An 18,349-nucleotide genomic window follows, 5' to 3' on the forward strand; every position below is an offset into this window, starting at 1 on the left:
ATGCGCCATGTGTCCATTTATTTTTTTAATTTTTGTTGGAAGTGAATTATTAAGTGCAAAAACTAAAGAGTCCAAATCTAATTAAATTATAAATCATATATACATACATACATACATATATATAGATATATATATATATATATACATGTTTGTATGTATGTATGTATGTATGTATGTATGTATAAATAATGAGAAATCATTACATATTTTAAAAATGTATGATTTAAAAAATGTACAAACTAATACCATGTATAATTTAAACTTCTTCTAAAAAATGTACAATTTGAACCATGTAATTGTGATTGTTTTTTTTAATTATACATGTGAATACACACAAAATTATACACTAGTTAATCTTATAAAAGGAGACAATACAACCTCAATTAAACCGTACAAATATATATATAATAAGCGACTTCCTTCCTAACTTATTCTATAAAAAAAAAAAAAAAAAAAAAAAAAAAAAAAAAAAAAAAGAACGATTTTTTATCAAACATAAAAACACGAGCATTTTATAAGAAAATGTTTACCTTCAAACTGGTTTGTAGAAAATTTCCTCTAATCTACTACATTACGATTGATAAAACAATCCATGTGTATATATAATCAAAAGTCAAAACTCAGAGAAAATTCAATTGGATTCTCAATTTTGTGCCACATATCTCATCAAATTTTTAATTTTTGTGATAAGTGAATTATTGAATGTAAAAATCAAAGAGTTCAAATCCAATTAGATTCTAAATCGGATTTCAATTGGAGTCCAATTTTACACAATGTGTCCATTTAAATTTTTAATTTTTGTGACAAGTGAATTTTGGGTGCAAAAACTAAAGAGTCTAAATCCAATTAAATTATAAAAATCTAAATAAATTCTAAATTATATATATAATGAGAAACCATTACATATTTTATAAATGTATGGTTTAAAAAATGTGTAAGCTAATACCGTATATAATTTGAATATCTTCTCAAAAAATGTATAATTTGAACTATGTAATTGTGATTGCTTTTAATTGTACCTATACATATGCACAAGATTACACTAATTCTTTTTATAAAAGGAAACAATACAACGTCAATTAAACCATACAAATATATATGAAATAAACAACTTCCTTTCTATCTTATTTTAAAAGGTCATGCTAACGAGTGCCCTTAGAGCACTCATTAATAATCCATTTTAGGAAAGTTTTGATACTACTTTTATGGAAAATGAAAAAAACTATCAAAATATTAATTACTTTTTTTCATTTCCTATAAAAACTTTCTTTAAATGGATTATTAATTAGTTCCCTAAGGGCACTCATTAGCATTTTCCTATTTTAAAAAGATGACTAGCACAAACATACAAGAATTTTACGCTCCGTTTATTTTGAAGTAAAATATTTTACATGTAAACATTTTCAACAAAAAAATTTCTAAGTGTTTGGATTAAGCCCAATACTAGAAAATGCAAATACAGACCAACAACCACCAACCACCACAAACCCAATCACTACAGTCATCACCAACCACCTAAATCACAACCGGAGAGAAAAAATCAACAAAAGCCAGCCACCCATCACAGCCCACTCGGCCACCACTACCCACAAACCCATCCAGCCCCCAATGCAACCCCCAAGCCATCCCAAAAACCCAGATCGTGAAGGAACAAAAAACCCACTCACTCTCAGCGATTCCAAATCAGAGATCTTAGCAACAGCGTTTTTAGATTTGAAACTAGATCCAAGCAATGAGCAATGGAGTGGCAGTGATAGTGACCTTGGGCTTCTCGCGACGACTTCTCTGACGACAAAACAAGTCAAGATTTGATGTGGTGCCACCTGAATGGAGGCAAAGAGCAGCAAAGGGTGCTGGCTGAGTGGAGCAAAGAATGGCATGCTGGTGGGTGCTGTCGCTGGTTTGGGCAAATGTGAGAGTGGATGAGTAAAGTATGAGAAAGAGGGAGAAAGAGTCGGGTGTGAGGTTGTGAGATTTAGGCTACGTTTGTTTTAGTGTAAAACACTTTCAAGAAATTATTTTACACCCTTGTGCGTGTTTGGCAGCTACGGAAAATACAGTCAACGGAAAATCATTTACGCTTTGACCGGAAAATAAGCCACTTTAAGCGTAAAATCATTTACGCTTTGATTTTACTTTCAAACCATTTTCAAAAATCACACCTGAAGAGAGAGAGCTTGAGCACACTCCTCACACGGTCCAAAACCCATCTCCAAGCTCACCTCAGCCAAGCTCCAACCGTCCCAGATCGTGCCACCCCACAATCCAAAACCCATTCCAAGCTTACCTTTAAACCTTTTTCCAGAGAAGGAAAAAAAAAAAAAAAAAAAAAAAAAAAAACCGAACCCAAAGAGAGAGAGAAAAGGGCCGATCACTATCAGAGAGAGAGAGAGAGAGAGAGCCACCCACCGTCAAAGAGAGAGATAGGCCGGTCACCTGAACTTAAGATCATCTCCATCGCTATCAAGGTCGTGCCTCTCACCGCCAATCAAGCAAAGATCGACTCAAATGCCGCACAATCTCGCCTCCACCGCGCGATCTCGCATTCGCCTTGTGATCACGCCTTCGCCTCCGCTGTGCGATCTCGCCTCTAGATCGAACCCAGTTGCCTCTCTCTCTTCCTTCTCTCAATTTGACTGGATTTGATGAGTTTTTTTTTTTTGGGGTTTTGTTTCTTCTGTGTTTCTGGACTGAGAAATGATATTATATATTTGTTTGGAAACTGAGAAAATGTGAGAAAATGTGAGCAACAAGTAGAAAATGTGTTTTCTATAGTATTTTCAAGAACACAACCAAACACTAAAAAATATTTTTCGAAGTATTTTTTAAAATACCACCAAACACCTGAAAATATTTTCTTTTTTGAAAAATATTTTCACCTGAAAATATTTTACACTTGGAAAACATTTTACATAGAATCAAACACAGCCTTATATAAAATGTTTTACACTTGTTTTTACAAGTTTTTACGCACAAAGTTTTAGTCAAAGAAAAATATTTTACAACTTTGACTATATTTTACATGCAATCAAACACTTGAAAATGAGAAAATATTTTATGGAAAATATTTTACATTGAAACCAACGGAGCGTTATAGGAAAATATTTACCTTTAAACCAGTTTGTAGGAAATTTCCTCTAACCTACTACATTATGATTGATACAACAATCCACGTGTATCTATAATCACATGATATTAGTCATATGATTTGATAGTTTTTAGACCTCTTAAAAACAATTGATTTAATCTAGGTAATTAGCCAAGTTGTTACTTAGTCCAATTTAACAAGTCTAGGTTATCACAATAACAAAGATCAAATCATGCAAAGCAGCGGAAAATAAAAAAAAAAAGATATGATCACCCAAGAAACCAAACCGGTAAAAACCTGGGGAGGATTTGACCTAGCTATCCTCAAGGTAAACTTGAATCTAAAATCTTAAAAGAATCGAAATTCATACAATAAGACTTATAAGCCCCCACACTCGACTTCTTATTGCTACCCACCAGTAGAACTTACTGACACGACCACGTACAAGCTCCGAATCCACGGACTCCTTCTTTCTTGGATTCACCACCAGATACAAGCACACCCGCTTGTGTTTTCTTTAAGTTTCAATGGTAGCAACTGAGTTGATCATCAAGGTGTAGATAAATCTTCTCCTTGAAAACCCTAAGTTTGTTTAAAGGAAAGCTCCTCTACTTAGGACAAATAAGAAACCCTAAAAACGTTTTAAAACAACTAAGGCTGAGTTGGAAAATTCTGCCGAAAAACATTCTACCCGAGCTTCGATCGATCGAGCCTAAGCTTTGATCGATCGAACCAGGCCAAAATGCATTAATCTTTTCTGCATTAAGCTCGATTTCAACTTTACATAAATGCACAACTTTGAGTAAGACTAAAACACTTCTAAACAAATTGTTTTGATCATGGTTTGCCAACAATACAAATTAGAGTTCTAAATACATAAAATCCTAAGTCTTTAGAACCTAACAAACTCCCCCTTTGGCAATCCATGACAAAACACAACTAGAAACTCAAAGTTTACAAAATAAAAAGCCCTTTACAAAAATAATGCTCATAAAACAAATTCAATCCTAACTACTATCCATCAGTTGCAAGTGTAGATAGCAGTTCAATTGAATCAACCTGTATATTTCCTGAAACACTAAACAAAATGCATAACCGCATGTGTGGAAACAATACAAGTAAACAAATTAAATTCTTGATTTCAAACAACACACAATAAAGACATATATCAATGAATAACTCATAAATATAAATCAATAAACAATTTGAAACAAGAAACATATAAAGTACCAACAAAAAAATACTCCCCCTAACATGAATATCTCATCAAAAACATGGCAAGAGCTAAAAAGGTAAAATACAATGTGAAGCACCGAGATACAATCTAAACTCCACAAGCTCCAACCAAAGAAAAAAAACTCTCCCCCTGGAAACAAAAACTCTACAAAGTACTCCCCCTTTTTGTGATGGAATGCCAAAGGGCAAACAAAATCCATCATTAAAAGGGAGGTGGTCTAAACTGCGCCAACTCCGCACGCAAGGCACAGATCTCATTGAGCACGTCTACCAAAATCTGTCCATGAGCCGCCTGATCGGTCAAGACATGACCCAACGTACGTCAAATGTCTGAATCATCCGAAGTAATCGGTGGAGGAACATCAGCATCAGCAGCAGCACCTGATGTCTCAGCAGCATCAGCACCTGTAGAAGAGGGAGGAGGGGGAACAACACTAGATGACGCACCTCTAGGACGTGAAGGAGCAACTCTCAAGTGAGCAGCCCTCTGTCTAAGAAAAGTGGCACCTATGGGAGCAACAACATGCACAGGCTCACCAGACGGGAAACCATCTAAACCTAAAAAGAGCAAAATCCTATGAATGAAAATAGGATGAATAAGCGCATGCCCTACGACAGAACTCCTATGAACCTCATTCAAAGAGCGAAGGAACAAATGAGGAAAATTGATAGACGTTCCAGAAACGAACGCATACAAAAACACACATCGCTCTAGAGGGATGGTGTGGAAATGAGAAATAGGCCACAACGAATGACACTCTATCCTAAAGAAAAGACAGGCAGTCTTGGTAAGCTCAGCGGACGTGATCCGAGGATCAGAACCCCATTGGATAGATGACCCAGTGATGTAAGACATGACAACATCTAAAGAGGGTGACTCATCATAGGGATAGTTAGGCTCCCGAACAACCGAAACCCCAAGAGCCTCAGCCACTACCCGAGGGGTAATGGTGAACTCATCACCTCGTATCTAACTCCTAACAAGGGTGTTGGGATCATAGATGTGACAAGAGAGGTTCAAGAAGAACTCTCTAATCAAGGCGGTCGGGGGTGGATGATTTATCTTTAAGAGAGGCAACTAACCTCTAGACTCAAAGTTAGCCCTAATGGCCAGATCAATCTCATCTAACACTACAGCTCGCTCAGCCCATATCTTATGCTTACTGTTCAAAGTATCAAAGGCCTCTCTGCACTTATCATTCCTAAACACCTCACTCCTAGAGGGAGACTCAGAGGAAGTGGAAAGGGTCCTATGGGCTCTAGTTTTCCTAAGCATGGTGCTAGGATAAGGACCAAAACATAGAGCAAAGGAACAAAAACACAAAAGATAAAACCAAGGACAAACTACAAGTTAGCACAAAAAAAATATAGAACAAAAATCTATATGATGCATGAACAATTTAAATGGTATGATGCATGTCCTAATGCAGTGCAATTAAGTCCAAAAGAGTTCAAATTCACAAAATTGGCTTGAACATAGAGGTATTAACACAAAAACCCCAAAATTTGGAAAACCACTTGATCAATTTGAAAGATATTGACGAATTGATCATCATACATGACAGAGTTCAAAAATTAATGACCAAATACATTGATTGAACAAGCCACTTTCATCAATTTAACCCAATTTGACAAAATCCCCAATTCAGATCAATTTCAAACCCTAGAATTTCCAATTTTTCAAAAACCATAAAATTGATCAAATTAACCAACAAGGATCATTAATATAACAATATAGAGACAAAACCCAATGATCAATTTCAGAAAATATGGCTTGAAACATCAAAAACCCCAATCATGAATAGTTCCGAAAATACCCAATGCAATGCATGAAAAATGTATGAAAACATGAAATAAAATGCAAAAGGAAGGGCAAAAAGGACTTACCAGTCTTGGAAGACAAAAACCTTGCAAAAATTTCGGAAGAAAATGACAAAAAATCCTTGGTGGAGCCTTAGCTAAGTCGAAGAGAGAGGAAAGTTTGAAAAACTTTTGAAAAAGTCCAATCTGACATTAAAAAAAAACATGATTCACGAGTTTCGATCGATCGAAAAACAACCTCGATCGATCGAAACAGACAGAGACTTTAACAAACCAATTTTAAAAGAGTTCGATCGATCGAAAAACAGTTTCGATCGATCGAAACAGACAGAGGCTCTCTCTAACAAATTTAAAAAATTTTGATTGATCGAAAAATAGAATGGATCGATTGAAATGGGCAGAGGCTCACTAAATTTAAGAAAAAAAAACACAGTTTTTTGAAGAAAATTCAAAACCAACTCAAAGCATTGAAATTTAAGAACAAAATGCATGAGTATGGGATGATGTGATTTTCAAAACAAGAATTTTAAGCCCAAATTTCCCAAAAATAAAATTTCTTGCATTCTCCATAAATTTTCAAGCAACAAATTAATTTTGCACAAAATTCAAAGTATTTGCAAAACATAGTTGGTTAGACCATAAACACACACAATAACATGTACAAAGTTTAGCAAAGAGTAACTCGTGTAGTGTGTGCAACTAACAAAAACTTGAGATACATGTGAAGTGATATATGAATAGCAATCAATCACAAAGTCTACAAAACTATCACAAAGAATTTAAAAGAGACTATCACCTAAAGAGTTACATCATATAACTCCCACATCTCCTAGATTATAAGCTTGCAATCATGTAAGTTTCTTGAATTTATGCCCCATAATATATATACCAATTTTAAGTCATGTGAGTACACATCAATTTTAAGTATTAAGTAATTTAAACCAAGGCTTCACCTTATGTTCTTTTTGTGCATGTGCTACACTTTTTCGAGCACAAAATCTTATGATATGCACTAAAGTGTTCATGATTGGCTAGTGAACAGTGGTGAGATGATTATTTATGTCTTTCTCTAAAAGTTCAAGTCCAACATTCAAAATCATGTAACTTTAAGATTAAGACAAAGTAATCAAAAACCATAAACATTTTTCCCGCACAACATGCACTACAAAACTTCAACTAGTAAAGTGCAATAAGTAAGCTCATCAAAGCTAAACAAGGTACAAACGACATATTATGTGAAAATAAATTAACCAACCTTGTTTTTCAAAAACCAAGAAGAATAGTACAAAACACAATTTGCTTCCTTTTTCTTTCCTTTTTTTTTTTTAATTAAAAAAAACACCTAGAATGAAATGCATGAATGTTATGCAATGCAAATCCTAGAAAACAAAAAACAAAACAAAACCAAAGAACAATGGTCACAAAGGGTAGAGCAATGAAGCACAAGGACCAAAAAGACCAAGACAGATCAGAGACACAGAATCACACCAATTACTTGACGAAGAGTCTCAAACTTACTTCTATCAAGAGGTTTGGTGAAAATGTCGGCATTCTGACATTCAGTAGGAATATACTCAAGACACACAATCTTTCTTTCAACAAGATCTCTAATGAAGTGATACCTAATCTCTATGTACTTAGTTTTAGAATGTTAAATAGGGTTCTTAAATACGTCAATAGCACTAGAGTTATCACAGTAAACCACCATGGTATCTTGGGATATCCCATAATTAGTTAAAACCTTTTTCATCCAAAGAAGTTGTGAGCAACAACTTCCAGCAGTAATATATTCTGCATTGGCAGTAGACAAGGACACAGAATTTTGCTTTTTACTCATCCAAGCAACAAGATTAGCTCCAACATAAAAACACCCACCAGTGGTACTTTTTCTATCATCAGCATTACCAGCCCAATCAGAATCAGAGAAACCAGTAAGAGACAGATTAGACTCTTTACTATAAAATAATCCATAATCATAAGTTTCAGCAACATATTTAATTATTCTTTTGACAGCATTTAAGTGTGAAACTTTAGGATTAGATTGAAATCTAGAACAGACACCAACACTAAATGCAATATCAAGCTGACTAGCAGTCAAATATAAAAGACATCCAATCATACTTCTATATAATGTAACATCAATAGACTCACTTGACGAATCATTTGTTAATTTTGCATTGGCGGCCATTGGTGTTTTGGCATAAGCAGCATTGTCCAGTCCAAATCTCTTGAATAGATTCTTTGCATATTTTACTTGGTTGATGTAGATCCCTGAGTCCATTTGCTTCACCTGTAATCCTAAGAAATAAGTTAGTTCACCAATCATACTCATTTCAAACATCGTCTTCATTTCATCTGCAAAAGAATGAGCCAGAAAGTCATTAGTAGCACCAAAAACAATATCATCAACATAAATTTGAGCTACAACAAAACTATTCTTATCCTTTATTATGAAAAGAGTAGTGTCTGCAAATCCCCTTTTGAAGCCATGCTAAGTGAGATATGCAGTCAATCTATCATACCAAGCCCGTGGAGCTTGTTTCAAACCATACATAGCTCTCTTCAATTTATACACATCATCCGGTCTGTGAGGGTCAACAAAGCCTTTAGGTTGTTCAACATATACTTCTTCTTGCAGCATTCCATTGAAGAAAGCACTTTTGACATCCATTTGATATAGCTTGAAGTTCAGATGACTAGCTATAGCCAACAGTATCCTAATGGATTCCAATCTTGCTACCGGAGTAAATGTCTCATCAAAGTCAATCCCTTCCACTTGTGTGTAGCCTTGAGCAACAAATCTTGATTTATTTTTGATAACAATGCTATGTTCATCTGACTTGTTCTTAAAGATCCATTTAGTTCCAATTATATATACACCCTTTGGTCTAGGAACTAATTCCCACACATCATTCCGAACAAATTGATGAAGTTCTTCATGCATAAAGTTTACCCAATCAGTATCTTGAAGTGCTTCATCTACCTTTTTCGGTTCAAATTGGGACAGATAGCATGAGTGTTTAATTACACTTAAGGCTTTTGACCTTAATCTCATGTTATCATTCAGACTTCCTAATATATTTGAGGAGGGATGATTAAGCCTTACTCTAGAGGAAGGACCTTTAACTAGAGATGTGGATGTACCTTTCTGTTCTGATGAAGGACTAAACTCATGTCGAACCTGTTGAATCTCATGAATCGGAGTGGATGGTTCAGGACTTGATGGCACAGAAATTGCATCATTCAACACCATTAGCTCCTCATCACTATGTTTCCCAACATAATCAACAGGAAGTGAGTCATTAACCTCCATAGGCTTATCTTAAACTGAAGTAGTACTTTTTGAATGTGGTTCTGGACAAACTTCATCATTGATCACAACATTTGATGATTCCATGACAGTTTGGTTTCTCAGATTATACACTCTATATGCTCTACTAGTAGAGGAGTACCCTAGAAAATATCCCTTGTCACTCTTTGCATCAAATTTCTCTAGGTTCTCTCTATCACGTAAAATGTAACAATCACTACCAAATATCCTGAAATACTTAACGATCGGCTTCTTTCCTCTCCAGAGTTCATAAGGAGTCTTCTTGGAATCAGGTTCGGTTGAGTGTATGGCAAACAGTGTTAACTGCTTTTCCCCAGAAGGATTTTGGCAATTTTTTATTGTGTAGCATGACACATGTCATCTCCTAAACAACCCTATTTTTCCGTTCAACTATTCCATTTTGTTGTGGTGTCTTGGGTGAAGAGAACTCTTGATGTGTGCCTTGTTCATTGCAGAAGGTAGCCAGCTTGGTATTCTCAAATTCTCTTCCATGGTCACTTCTGATCCTGGCTATCACAGTATCTTTTTCAACCTGCAATTTCTTACACAGATGTATCATCTTCTTAGGAGCCTCAGCTTTATCTTTTAAAAGCACAACCCAAGTATATCTGGTAAAGTTATCCACAATCACTAGAATATACTTCTTTCCTCCTAAACTCTGAACTCAAGCAGGACCCATAAGATCAATGTGCAGTAACTCCAGAAGTCTTGAAGTTTGAACACTAGCCACAGACAGATGTTTAGACTTTATCTGTTTACCTATCTGACATGGTCCACATATGCACTTATCTATCTTCTCAAACTTAGGTAAACCAACAACAGCATTACATTTGGAAATCTTTTCTAATTACTTATGACTTGCATGCCCCAACCGTTGATACCACAAATCAACTTGATTAATCTTTGCACTAAAACACTTGTTGCTTATGCTTGGCGTCAATCCATAACAGTTGTCTGTTGTCCTTACACCAACACACATACAGTCACCTCCTCTATCAAGTATCTCACATTCATACTTAGTGAAGAGAACATTCAGTCTATTGTCGCAAATCTGACTGATGCTGAGTAAATTTGCCTTCAGTCCATCAACATACCAAACATCTTCAAAGACTGGTAACCCTGGAATGTCCACAGTTCCAATGCCTCTGATGACAGATTTGCTTCCATCTCCAAAAGTAACTGTCCCAATCTTTCCTTCAAAGAGGGTCTTAAATAATCCTTTGTTTCCTATCATATGCCTGGAACAACCACTATCCAAATACCAAAAATAAGAATCACGTGCCTTTAAGGCGGTTAAGGCAGTATAATACAAATAATTATTACCACATATGATAAGACCAAGGCGTCCAAGGAAAGATTTAACAAACTCAACAAGTGACAAATACACAGAGTAAGCAAGTTGATGAATAAGCAAAAATAATTTCCAAGAATCCATAACAAAGAGGTCAAAGATCAGCTTAGTGATCAAAAGATCAACAACAAAAGAGCAACCCGTTTTGATACCACTTGATAGTTTTTAAACCCCTTAAAAACAATTGATTTAACCTAGGTAATTAGCCAAGTTATTACTTAGTCCAATTTAACAAGTCTAGGTTATCACAATAATAAAGATCAAATCATGCAAAGCAGCAGAAAATAAATAACACAAGATATGATCACCCAGGAAACCAAACAGGTAAAAACCTGGGGAGCATTTAACTTAGCTATCCTTAAGGTAAACTTGAATCCACTATCTTAAAAGAATCGAAATTCATACAATAAGACTTACAAGCCCCCACGCTCGACTTTTTATTGCTACCCACCAATAGAACTTACTGACATGACCACGTGCAAACTCCGAATCCACGGACTCCTTCTTTCTTGAATTCACCACCAAATACAAGCACATCCGCTTGTGTTTTCTTTAAGCTTCAATGGCACCAACTGAGTTGATCATCAAGGTGTAGATAAATCTTCTCCTTAAAAACCCTAAGTTTGTGTAAAGGAAAGCTCCTCTAGATCTCACAAGAGATTTACACAAACCGCAATATGAGCAACATTAAAACGTGGCTAAGGTTTTCCTTTTATACTTAAGACAAATAAGAAACCCTAAAAACGTTTTAAAACAACTAGGGCTGAGTTGGAAAATTCTGCAGAAAAACATTCTGCCCGAGCTTCGATCGATCGAGCCTAAGCTTCGACTGATCGAGCCAGGCCGAAATGCATTAATCTTTTCTGCATTAAGCTCGATTCCAACTTTACATAAATACACAACTTTGAGCAAGACTAAAACACTTTTAAACACATTGTTTTGATCATGATTTGCTAACAATACAAATTAGAGTTCTAAATACATAAAAACCTAAGTCTTTAGAACCTAACATGATTTATTTAAATAATACACATAGATGGTTTTAATAAGTTTACAAGTAATGAATTGGAGAAGATTTCTCCAAATTAAATTGAAGGAAATATTCGTCTTACTAGATAATAATAGTGTTACTATAAATGCTTTGGAATCTCCCAACAACAACATATAACTGTATCAGATCTTAACTAAAAGAAGCTAAATACAAACAAAACAAAATGGTAAACAATGAGACATCAAAAATAGTTTAAGTGAAAAACGCAATTGTTATTGCAAGGAAGAACACAGTGGTCACAAAGAAAATGCAACTTTCTCTATTACTCGAGATGGGACAGTAAACTTGGATCTGATAAATTTGGCCACAAATAGAGCAGAGAAAGTGAGTACCACATCAAGAGAAAGCAAATGGAAAAATGCAGTTGGGACGATGTTTTCACAGACTAGAGTCTAATTCCTAGGGCTAATGTGAAGCAAAACCCCATGAATATGTCTTGTCATTTTAGGTTTCGCTGTTTTATGTTTTGCTGAGCAACATCTGAAGTCACGGGTGCTGATTCCGAGTTTGTGATTTGTGAAGGTTGTGGCTGTGTTGGTGGTGACTGTGATGATCTAGGTAGAAGTTGGGACATAGACATAACCAGCTTAACACATTTTGGGGCATAAGGCAGTGTGTTTTTTTTTTTTTTTTTTAATTTATTTTATGTGAAGAATTGTTAGTTTCTCCCAATATTCCAATGGTGGTTCTTATGAACACTTCTTTGCAAAACCATCAATTTGATATTTGTGTTTTTAATAATTTTAGTCTCAATTGAATTGATTTCTTTATACTAATACTATGATGATCATGCCAAAATCATGAAACAAGTTAAATGCATTTCATGCAAAATACTATCATATTGCTATGAGGCTTTTTCATATGTGTAGAGTATTTTAAGTGTCCATTTGGGATGCATTTATAAGTCATTATTGCTTATTTTTCCTATTATTTACAGGTCTTACGTGAGTCACCTACTTATTTTATTTAACTCTTATTTTTTATCTACAAGACTTTGAGCAAAAGGTTTTCAGCATAAAGCTAATTAAAACAAAAAACAAAAAACAACTTGTCAACTATAAATGATGTCATTTCTATCAAATATACCTCAATTCAATTTCAAGTAGATTGATTTTTATAAACCTTGCTCAAATTCGTAGTCCACAATAATAGAGTTCAATTTTGGACCTACTCAACACATTTTGGAGTCCAAGGCCACAATTTTTAGTGGAACTTCTCTTATTTTAAATATTAATGAATAATACCTATGTTTTGATTTTTTTTTATTTCATTTAAAAACCTACTTCTAGCTTTTTGAGATGCAAGATTACTACTAATTATGTTTTTGTTTAATTTCCAATAAAATTTCCTTTTTTATTGGTAAAATCACTTAATTCACTTAATCTTTCTTGTAACATATTCTATCTTAAATAGGATTTTATGAATTCTAATTTTGGATAACTTCTTTTTGCATACGAAAAAGTAAGATGTATTACATTCATTAGAAAAATAATCTAGTATTTTAACATAACTTAATATGTTAATTGGACTGTTTTCATCTATTATAAAATTTATTTTAAATTCTAAAAATAAGTCTAAATAATCAGTATCATAATAAATATATGATCATTGTCTCTATTGGACTTCAGGTATTGAACAATGGATTTCAATAATAAATTTGTTTGGAAAGCTATTAATTCTAATAAAAAGAGAAAGGAAGAGTAGAATTTAAAAAAAAATTGAACATAGACTACCGTAAACATGGTAAAAGGTATTACTAGAATACACAGCATTTAAAAAGAATATAACATTGAAGGTAGAAGTCTACCAGCTGAAGAGTGTGTAGGTAAGCTTTCATGGCGTCTTGATCGGTCATTCCATCGTCAAAAAAAATTGCAAATATAGAGAAGACTTTTGGAACGGTCAAGTCTAATATTGCTTCAAGCAAATTTAAAGGACTTGCAGGGTCAAACAAAGTTGGTGGGCATATTTATAGCGTTTGGATTGTTTTGATGTCACTAATGAATTCTTCTTACAACGAATTAGAGTGTTGTTGAATGAAGCTTGACACAGATCTTATCAAATTAGGAAAAGTGATCTATTGTAAAGAACTTGAGGGTATGATCATTTGCATGTAGGTGAAGTGGCAATTTTTTAGCACTTTCATGTGCATGTGACCAATCTGGATGCAAAAATTCTTAGGAATCTGATTTGCTTTTTTCTATATTATTCATATATGGCAAGGAGACACTTGGCGTAGACAGACATTCCTGTAAATGACGCGGAGAGCATGAATTTCTAGCTGTTTTTTTTTTTTTTTTTTTTTTTTTTTTTTGGATAAAAGACAAAAATTCTACTCTAACTTAAATATACATGTATGTGAAACTCGTTTCTAGAGACTTAAACCCCAGCGCTTGTCCTCCACACCCCACAAGCAGAGGCGGAGTTGGGGGGGGGGGGGGGTCAAGGACTTTCTGAATTTTTCATCAGAGGTAGGACAAATTCACAATTCAAACAAAGAATATACTGACTACCTTCCCTGAAATTTTAGAATTTGAACTTTGCAAAATTTAAAATTTAGTTTTATCACAAAAGGGAAAAAATAAAAAATATAAAAAATAAACCTTAAATTTTTTATAATTGATCCCTAAAACTTTTGAACCAGTCCATAATTAGTATAAAAACAACATACCCAAAAAAGAATGCAAAATAACAAGGCCCTAATAACCCAAAAAAAAAAGTATATACAAGTCCCTAATAGTAATACCTAGTATAAAAGAAAAAATGAAAAAGAAAAGGAAAAGGAAAAGTAAAAATCCAAATGTCTCTCATGGTTGCTATGCACACCAGCCCCAATCGCGCCACCAGTAGCCACGTTGCCTCCGTGCCTCGAGTAGCAGTAGCCACAGCCATAGCCACAGCCACAAACAATGGAACAAGGTCGTTCACAAATGTATGTCTCTCTATTTGCTGTACTCTACAACTTTACCAGTTTAAGTTTGCAATAGTAGTGTTAATGGTTTTTCATTTGCGTGCATTGTGATTTGTGTTGCATTGTGATATGTGCTAAACGAAAGGATTGGATTTGTGCTACAGTGTGAATGGCTTGAGGATTTGTGTCATGTGATATTTTAAGTTTAAATCTATGGTATACGTTTGGATTTGTGCTGATAGTGCTATGTGAGTTATAGATTTAATTGTGTTGATTTTTATTTTTATTTTTCTTAGGCTAAATTAATAGTGTGGAACTGTAGATATAAAATTGGTACTTCTTTCCTCACTCAAAAAAATAATAATAATAATAATGTTTCTTTCCTAAATGTATATACTTGTTAATAATAGACTATTTGAAAAATTAACCTCAAAATCAATTATAAAAAATTGCAATACCATAAAAGAATGTATGAAACAGCTTTGTTAGGTCAAATTTAATTTATCAGTCAATATACTTTCTTTCGAATAAATTATTTGTTTGTATTTAAGAATTTTTTTTTATATATTTAGTTTGGTCCCTCTTGAAAAAAGTTTCTAGCTCCACCACTACCCACAAGTACTTATACTTTAGGAGTGACTATCATGCCAAAGGTATGCGATAGTAGTTTCTAGATATTGAGTATTGAAGCTAAGAGCAGCCAAGAACTTTGGAATAACACTATTTATATATCCATGAAAATTGAAGAAACTACGAGTATAAAGGCATGCAAACACCTAAAAGTATAATTCACAACAATTTTTTTGTGAAGTATAGGAGTATATATTAAGAGGGAAAATGAGGGGAAGGGTTCAGTCCATTTCCATTCTTGGGAGAAAAGATCAAGAATAAATAGGGATGAAAATAGACTCATTCCAAGACCAAAAAGAGGGTCAACAGGCTATATCATGAATGAGAGTTTGACTCTGACCACCTTTAAGTGAAAAAATAATAATAATTAAAAAAAAAAAAAAATCCCAACAAGAGAATGAACAAAGATAAGGCTTGGTCTTGGAAAAACATTTAATCGCCGAAGACGAGAAATCATGGATCACATCAAGAAAGGTTTATGAGTTACTTTAATAAATACAAATTTAGAAGCTATTATCAATAGTCAGGTTGATTGCTAAAAGTTAAACCTGAGTTTCACCCCTCAAGGAATTCGAAGGGGGCAAGAAATTCTAGAATGAGCAAGTAACAAATTTCCAAGATCATTTCTATAAAACGGTTGTCAGAACATCCTTATTCACCTTGTGCTACTTTTTCAAACACAACGGTAATCAAGTTAGTTATGTTTTATGCAAGCATGATATATGGGATTCATAGACATGTACATATACTCAGCCATCAAACTGCATTGAGTAACATTGGTTTGTTTCTTGGCAACCTAAGAAATCAAATTGGAACCAAAGAAGACTACATAACTAGTCATGGATCTATGAGTAGTGAATGGGCAACTAGCTCAACCAGCATCGGAGGAAGCATAGGGGTCAAGATGAGTATTATCTTCGAGTAGATGAAGCCTGAAGTCTTGAGTGCCTTGAACACATCAAAGAATGGGTTTAAATTGTTGCATGTGTTGGACCGAAGGAGCATGCATATATATGTTGGTATCCAGTATTGACAAATTAAGCCAAGTCTGCTCTTGTGATGGTTAGGTATTGAAGAACGCCAACTTTGCTTCATTAAACAAAGACAAGAATTAATGTTAAGTTGATTAAAATGAGACTCGGCTATCATAGGTGTTGAGATTAGATTATTGGTGGAAAATATATGTGCACGGTGGCTGAGGATGTCACAAGCATATTTAGCATGACTATGATGCTTGCCTGTGGAAGATTAACTAATTCCAATGCGAAGAAAAAAATGTAGGTTTTCCAGGCCTTTAATGGCAAATCCAATGTTAATGTGATTGATGAAGGAGCTCAACAATGAGAGTTACTTCTCCGCAAATGGATCTACGCATTCAACACCACTATTCAACTATTCGACCATTGTCATAAAAGGAGTTCATAGATTAGATCCCATGAATGAGAGATAGAACTTAGTGCTAGAATGTCACGAGTCTTATAGCTCAACTAATACTAATACATTCTAGTATTTTCAATGAAAATGTCAAAAGTTCAAATCTCCTTTCCCACTTTGAATTAAAAATTAAAAATTTAAAACAAAAATTATAAAAAAAAAAAAAAAAAAAAAAAAACTTGGTGTTGGAACAAATTAGGTATTTATAAAAAAATTTTCCTTATTTTAGGAGAGAGATCATTAGGTTAGTTAACTATTTTCAGCTTTGACAAGAGTTTTATAACTCAATTAGCATCTTATGCTATTTCCAATAGAGATATCCAGAATTTAAATCATCATTTCCCATTGTTGTAACTAATTATCAATAATTATTAAAAAAAAGTCAATTTAATTCTTGAGAGGGGAATTAAATATAAATTTTGTAAATTTACGCTGCAAATTATATGTACACAAAAGATAAAATAAAACTATCAAAGGTTAGAAGGGCCATGCCGCCTTTGTCTCGTGTTTTTATTAATTCTCTCATTGCATAGATAAACTATTCTAGCATCACAGAAAACATAATAGCCTTTCAATTCTCCTTTTCTAGAATGGAAAATTGCCATCATGTTTCAGTTCTCATATGTTACATGAAATCTCTTGTATCTCCTGTTGATCTCTCGCTTACTAGTTGATCCAATTCTTGTGAAATGCATTCCTTCTCCTATAGGAAGAGTAACAGATTTAACTCCAAAATTCTTTCCCTCAACAACTTCAGCAAATGATATCCCATCTTTCCTATGGTGAAAATTATTCACAACCATTGTAGACCCAATTGGGTTAAGGTTTATGGTCTTGAATATTTTCAAGTAATCTTGAAATTTGCAATCAATAACTGCAAAATCAATATTTTTGTACTGCTTGATCACTTCGCAAGGATTTCCATAGATAAATTTGATCACGTTTTCGAGGCTATTTTTCATAAACAACCCTTTGCTTTTTTCTATAAGATCTTCATGACCAATACAAATAAGTAGTCCACCAGTTTGCTTTGCAACAACAGCTAGAGATATTGTTAATGGAGTTACGCCATCTGAGGTGATTTGCACCATTAATCCAGCTCACTTTCCAGCTGCCAAAGCTGATACAAACTCGATATATTTGGGTTCAATCAGTCTTGAGCCTCCAAGATTACAATCTTGAATGTTGGGGATCTTACACTGGAGAATCAAAATCATATACAATTTAATCAGCTATAGTTGAAACCAAATTACTCAATAGGGTTCATAAATACAGGAAGCAAAATTAATGCAATGCTTTTCACCAAAATAAAATATAAGAGAAGCTTCCCCGGCCCTCCTCCCCCCCTAAATTAATTAGCTTGATATAACAACTTTTTTGGGCTTAATGCTACAAGTGTCAAATTTTGTTATTAAAAAAAAATATATATATATATATATATCAATTAATAGTGTCAAATTTCTAAATTGGTTACTTTATTCCCAAATGCACTAAAT

General features: G+C 34.0%; 1 protein-coding gene across 1 annotated transcript; it reads right to left on the bottom strand.

Annotated features, from left to right (window-relative positions):
* Positions 1–17,464: 17,464 nt before the first annotated feature.
* Positions 17,465–17,944, bottom strand: LOC126703806 (uncharacterized). Its single transcript, XM_050402878.1, has one exon. It carries the CDS (start codon positions 17,942–17,944, stop codon positions 17,465–17,467), a length of 480 nt encoding a protein of 159 aa, XP_050258835.1.
* Between the last annotated feature and the right edge of the window lie 405 nt (positions 17,945–18,349).

Source organism: Quercus robur, chromosome 10 (assembly GCF_932294415.1).
Source record: "Quercus robur chromosome 10, dhQueRobu3.1, whole genome shotgun sequence".
NCBI lineage: Eukaryota > Viridiplantae > Streptophyta > Magnoliopsida > Fagales > Fagaceae > Quercus > Quercus robur.

Excerpts from the sequence above, each read along its gene's own strand:
- LOC126703806 (XM_050402878.1), bottom strand. The coding sequence starts at position 17,944 with ATGGTGCAAATCACCTCAGATGGCGTAACTCCATTAACAATATCTCTA.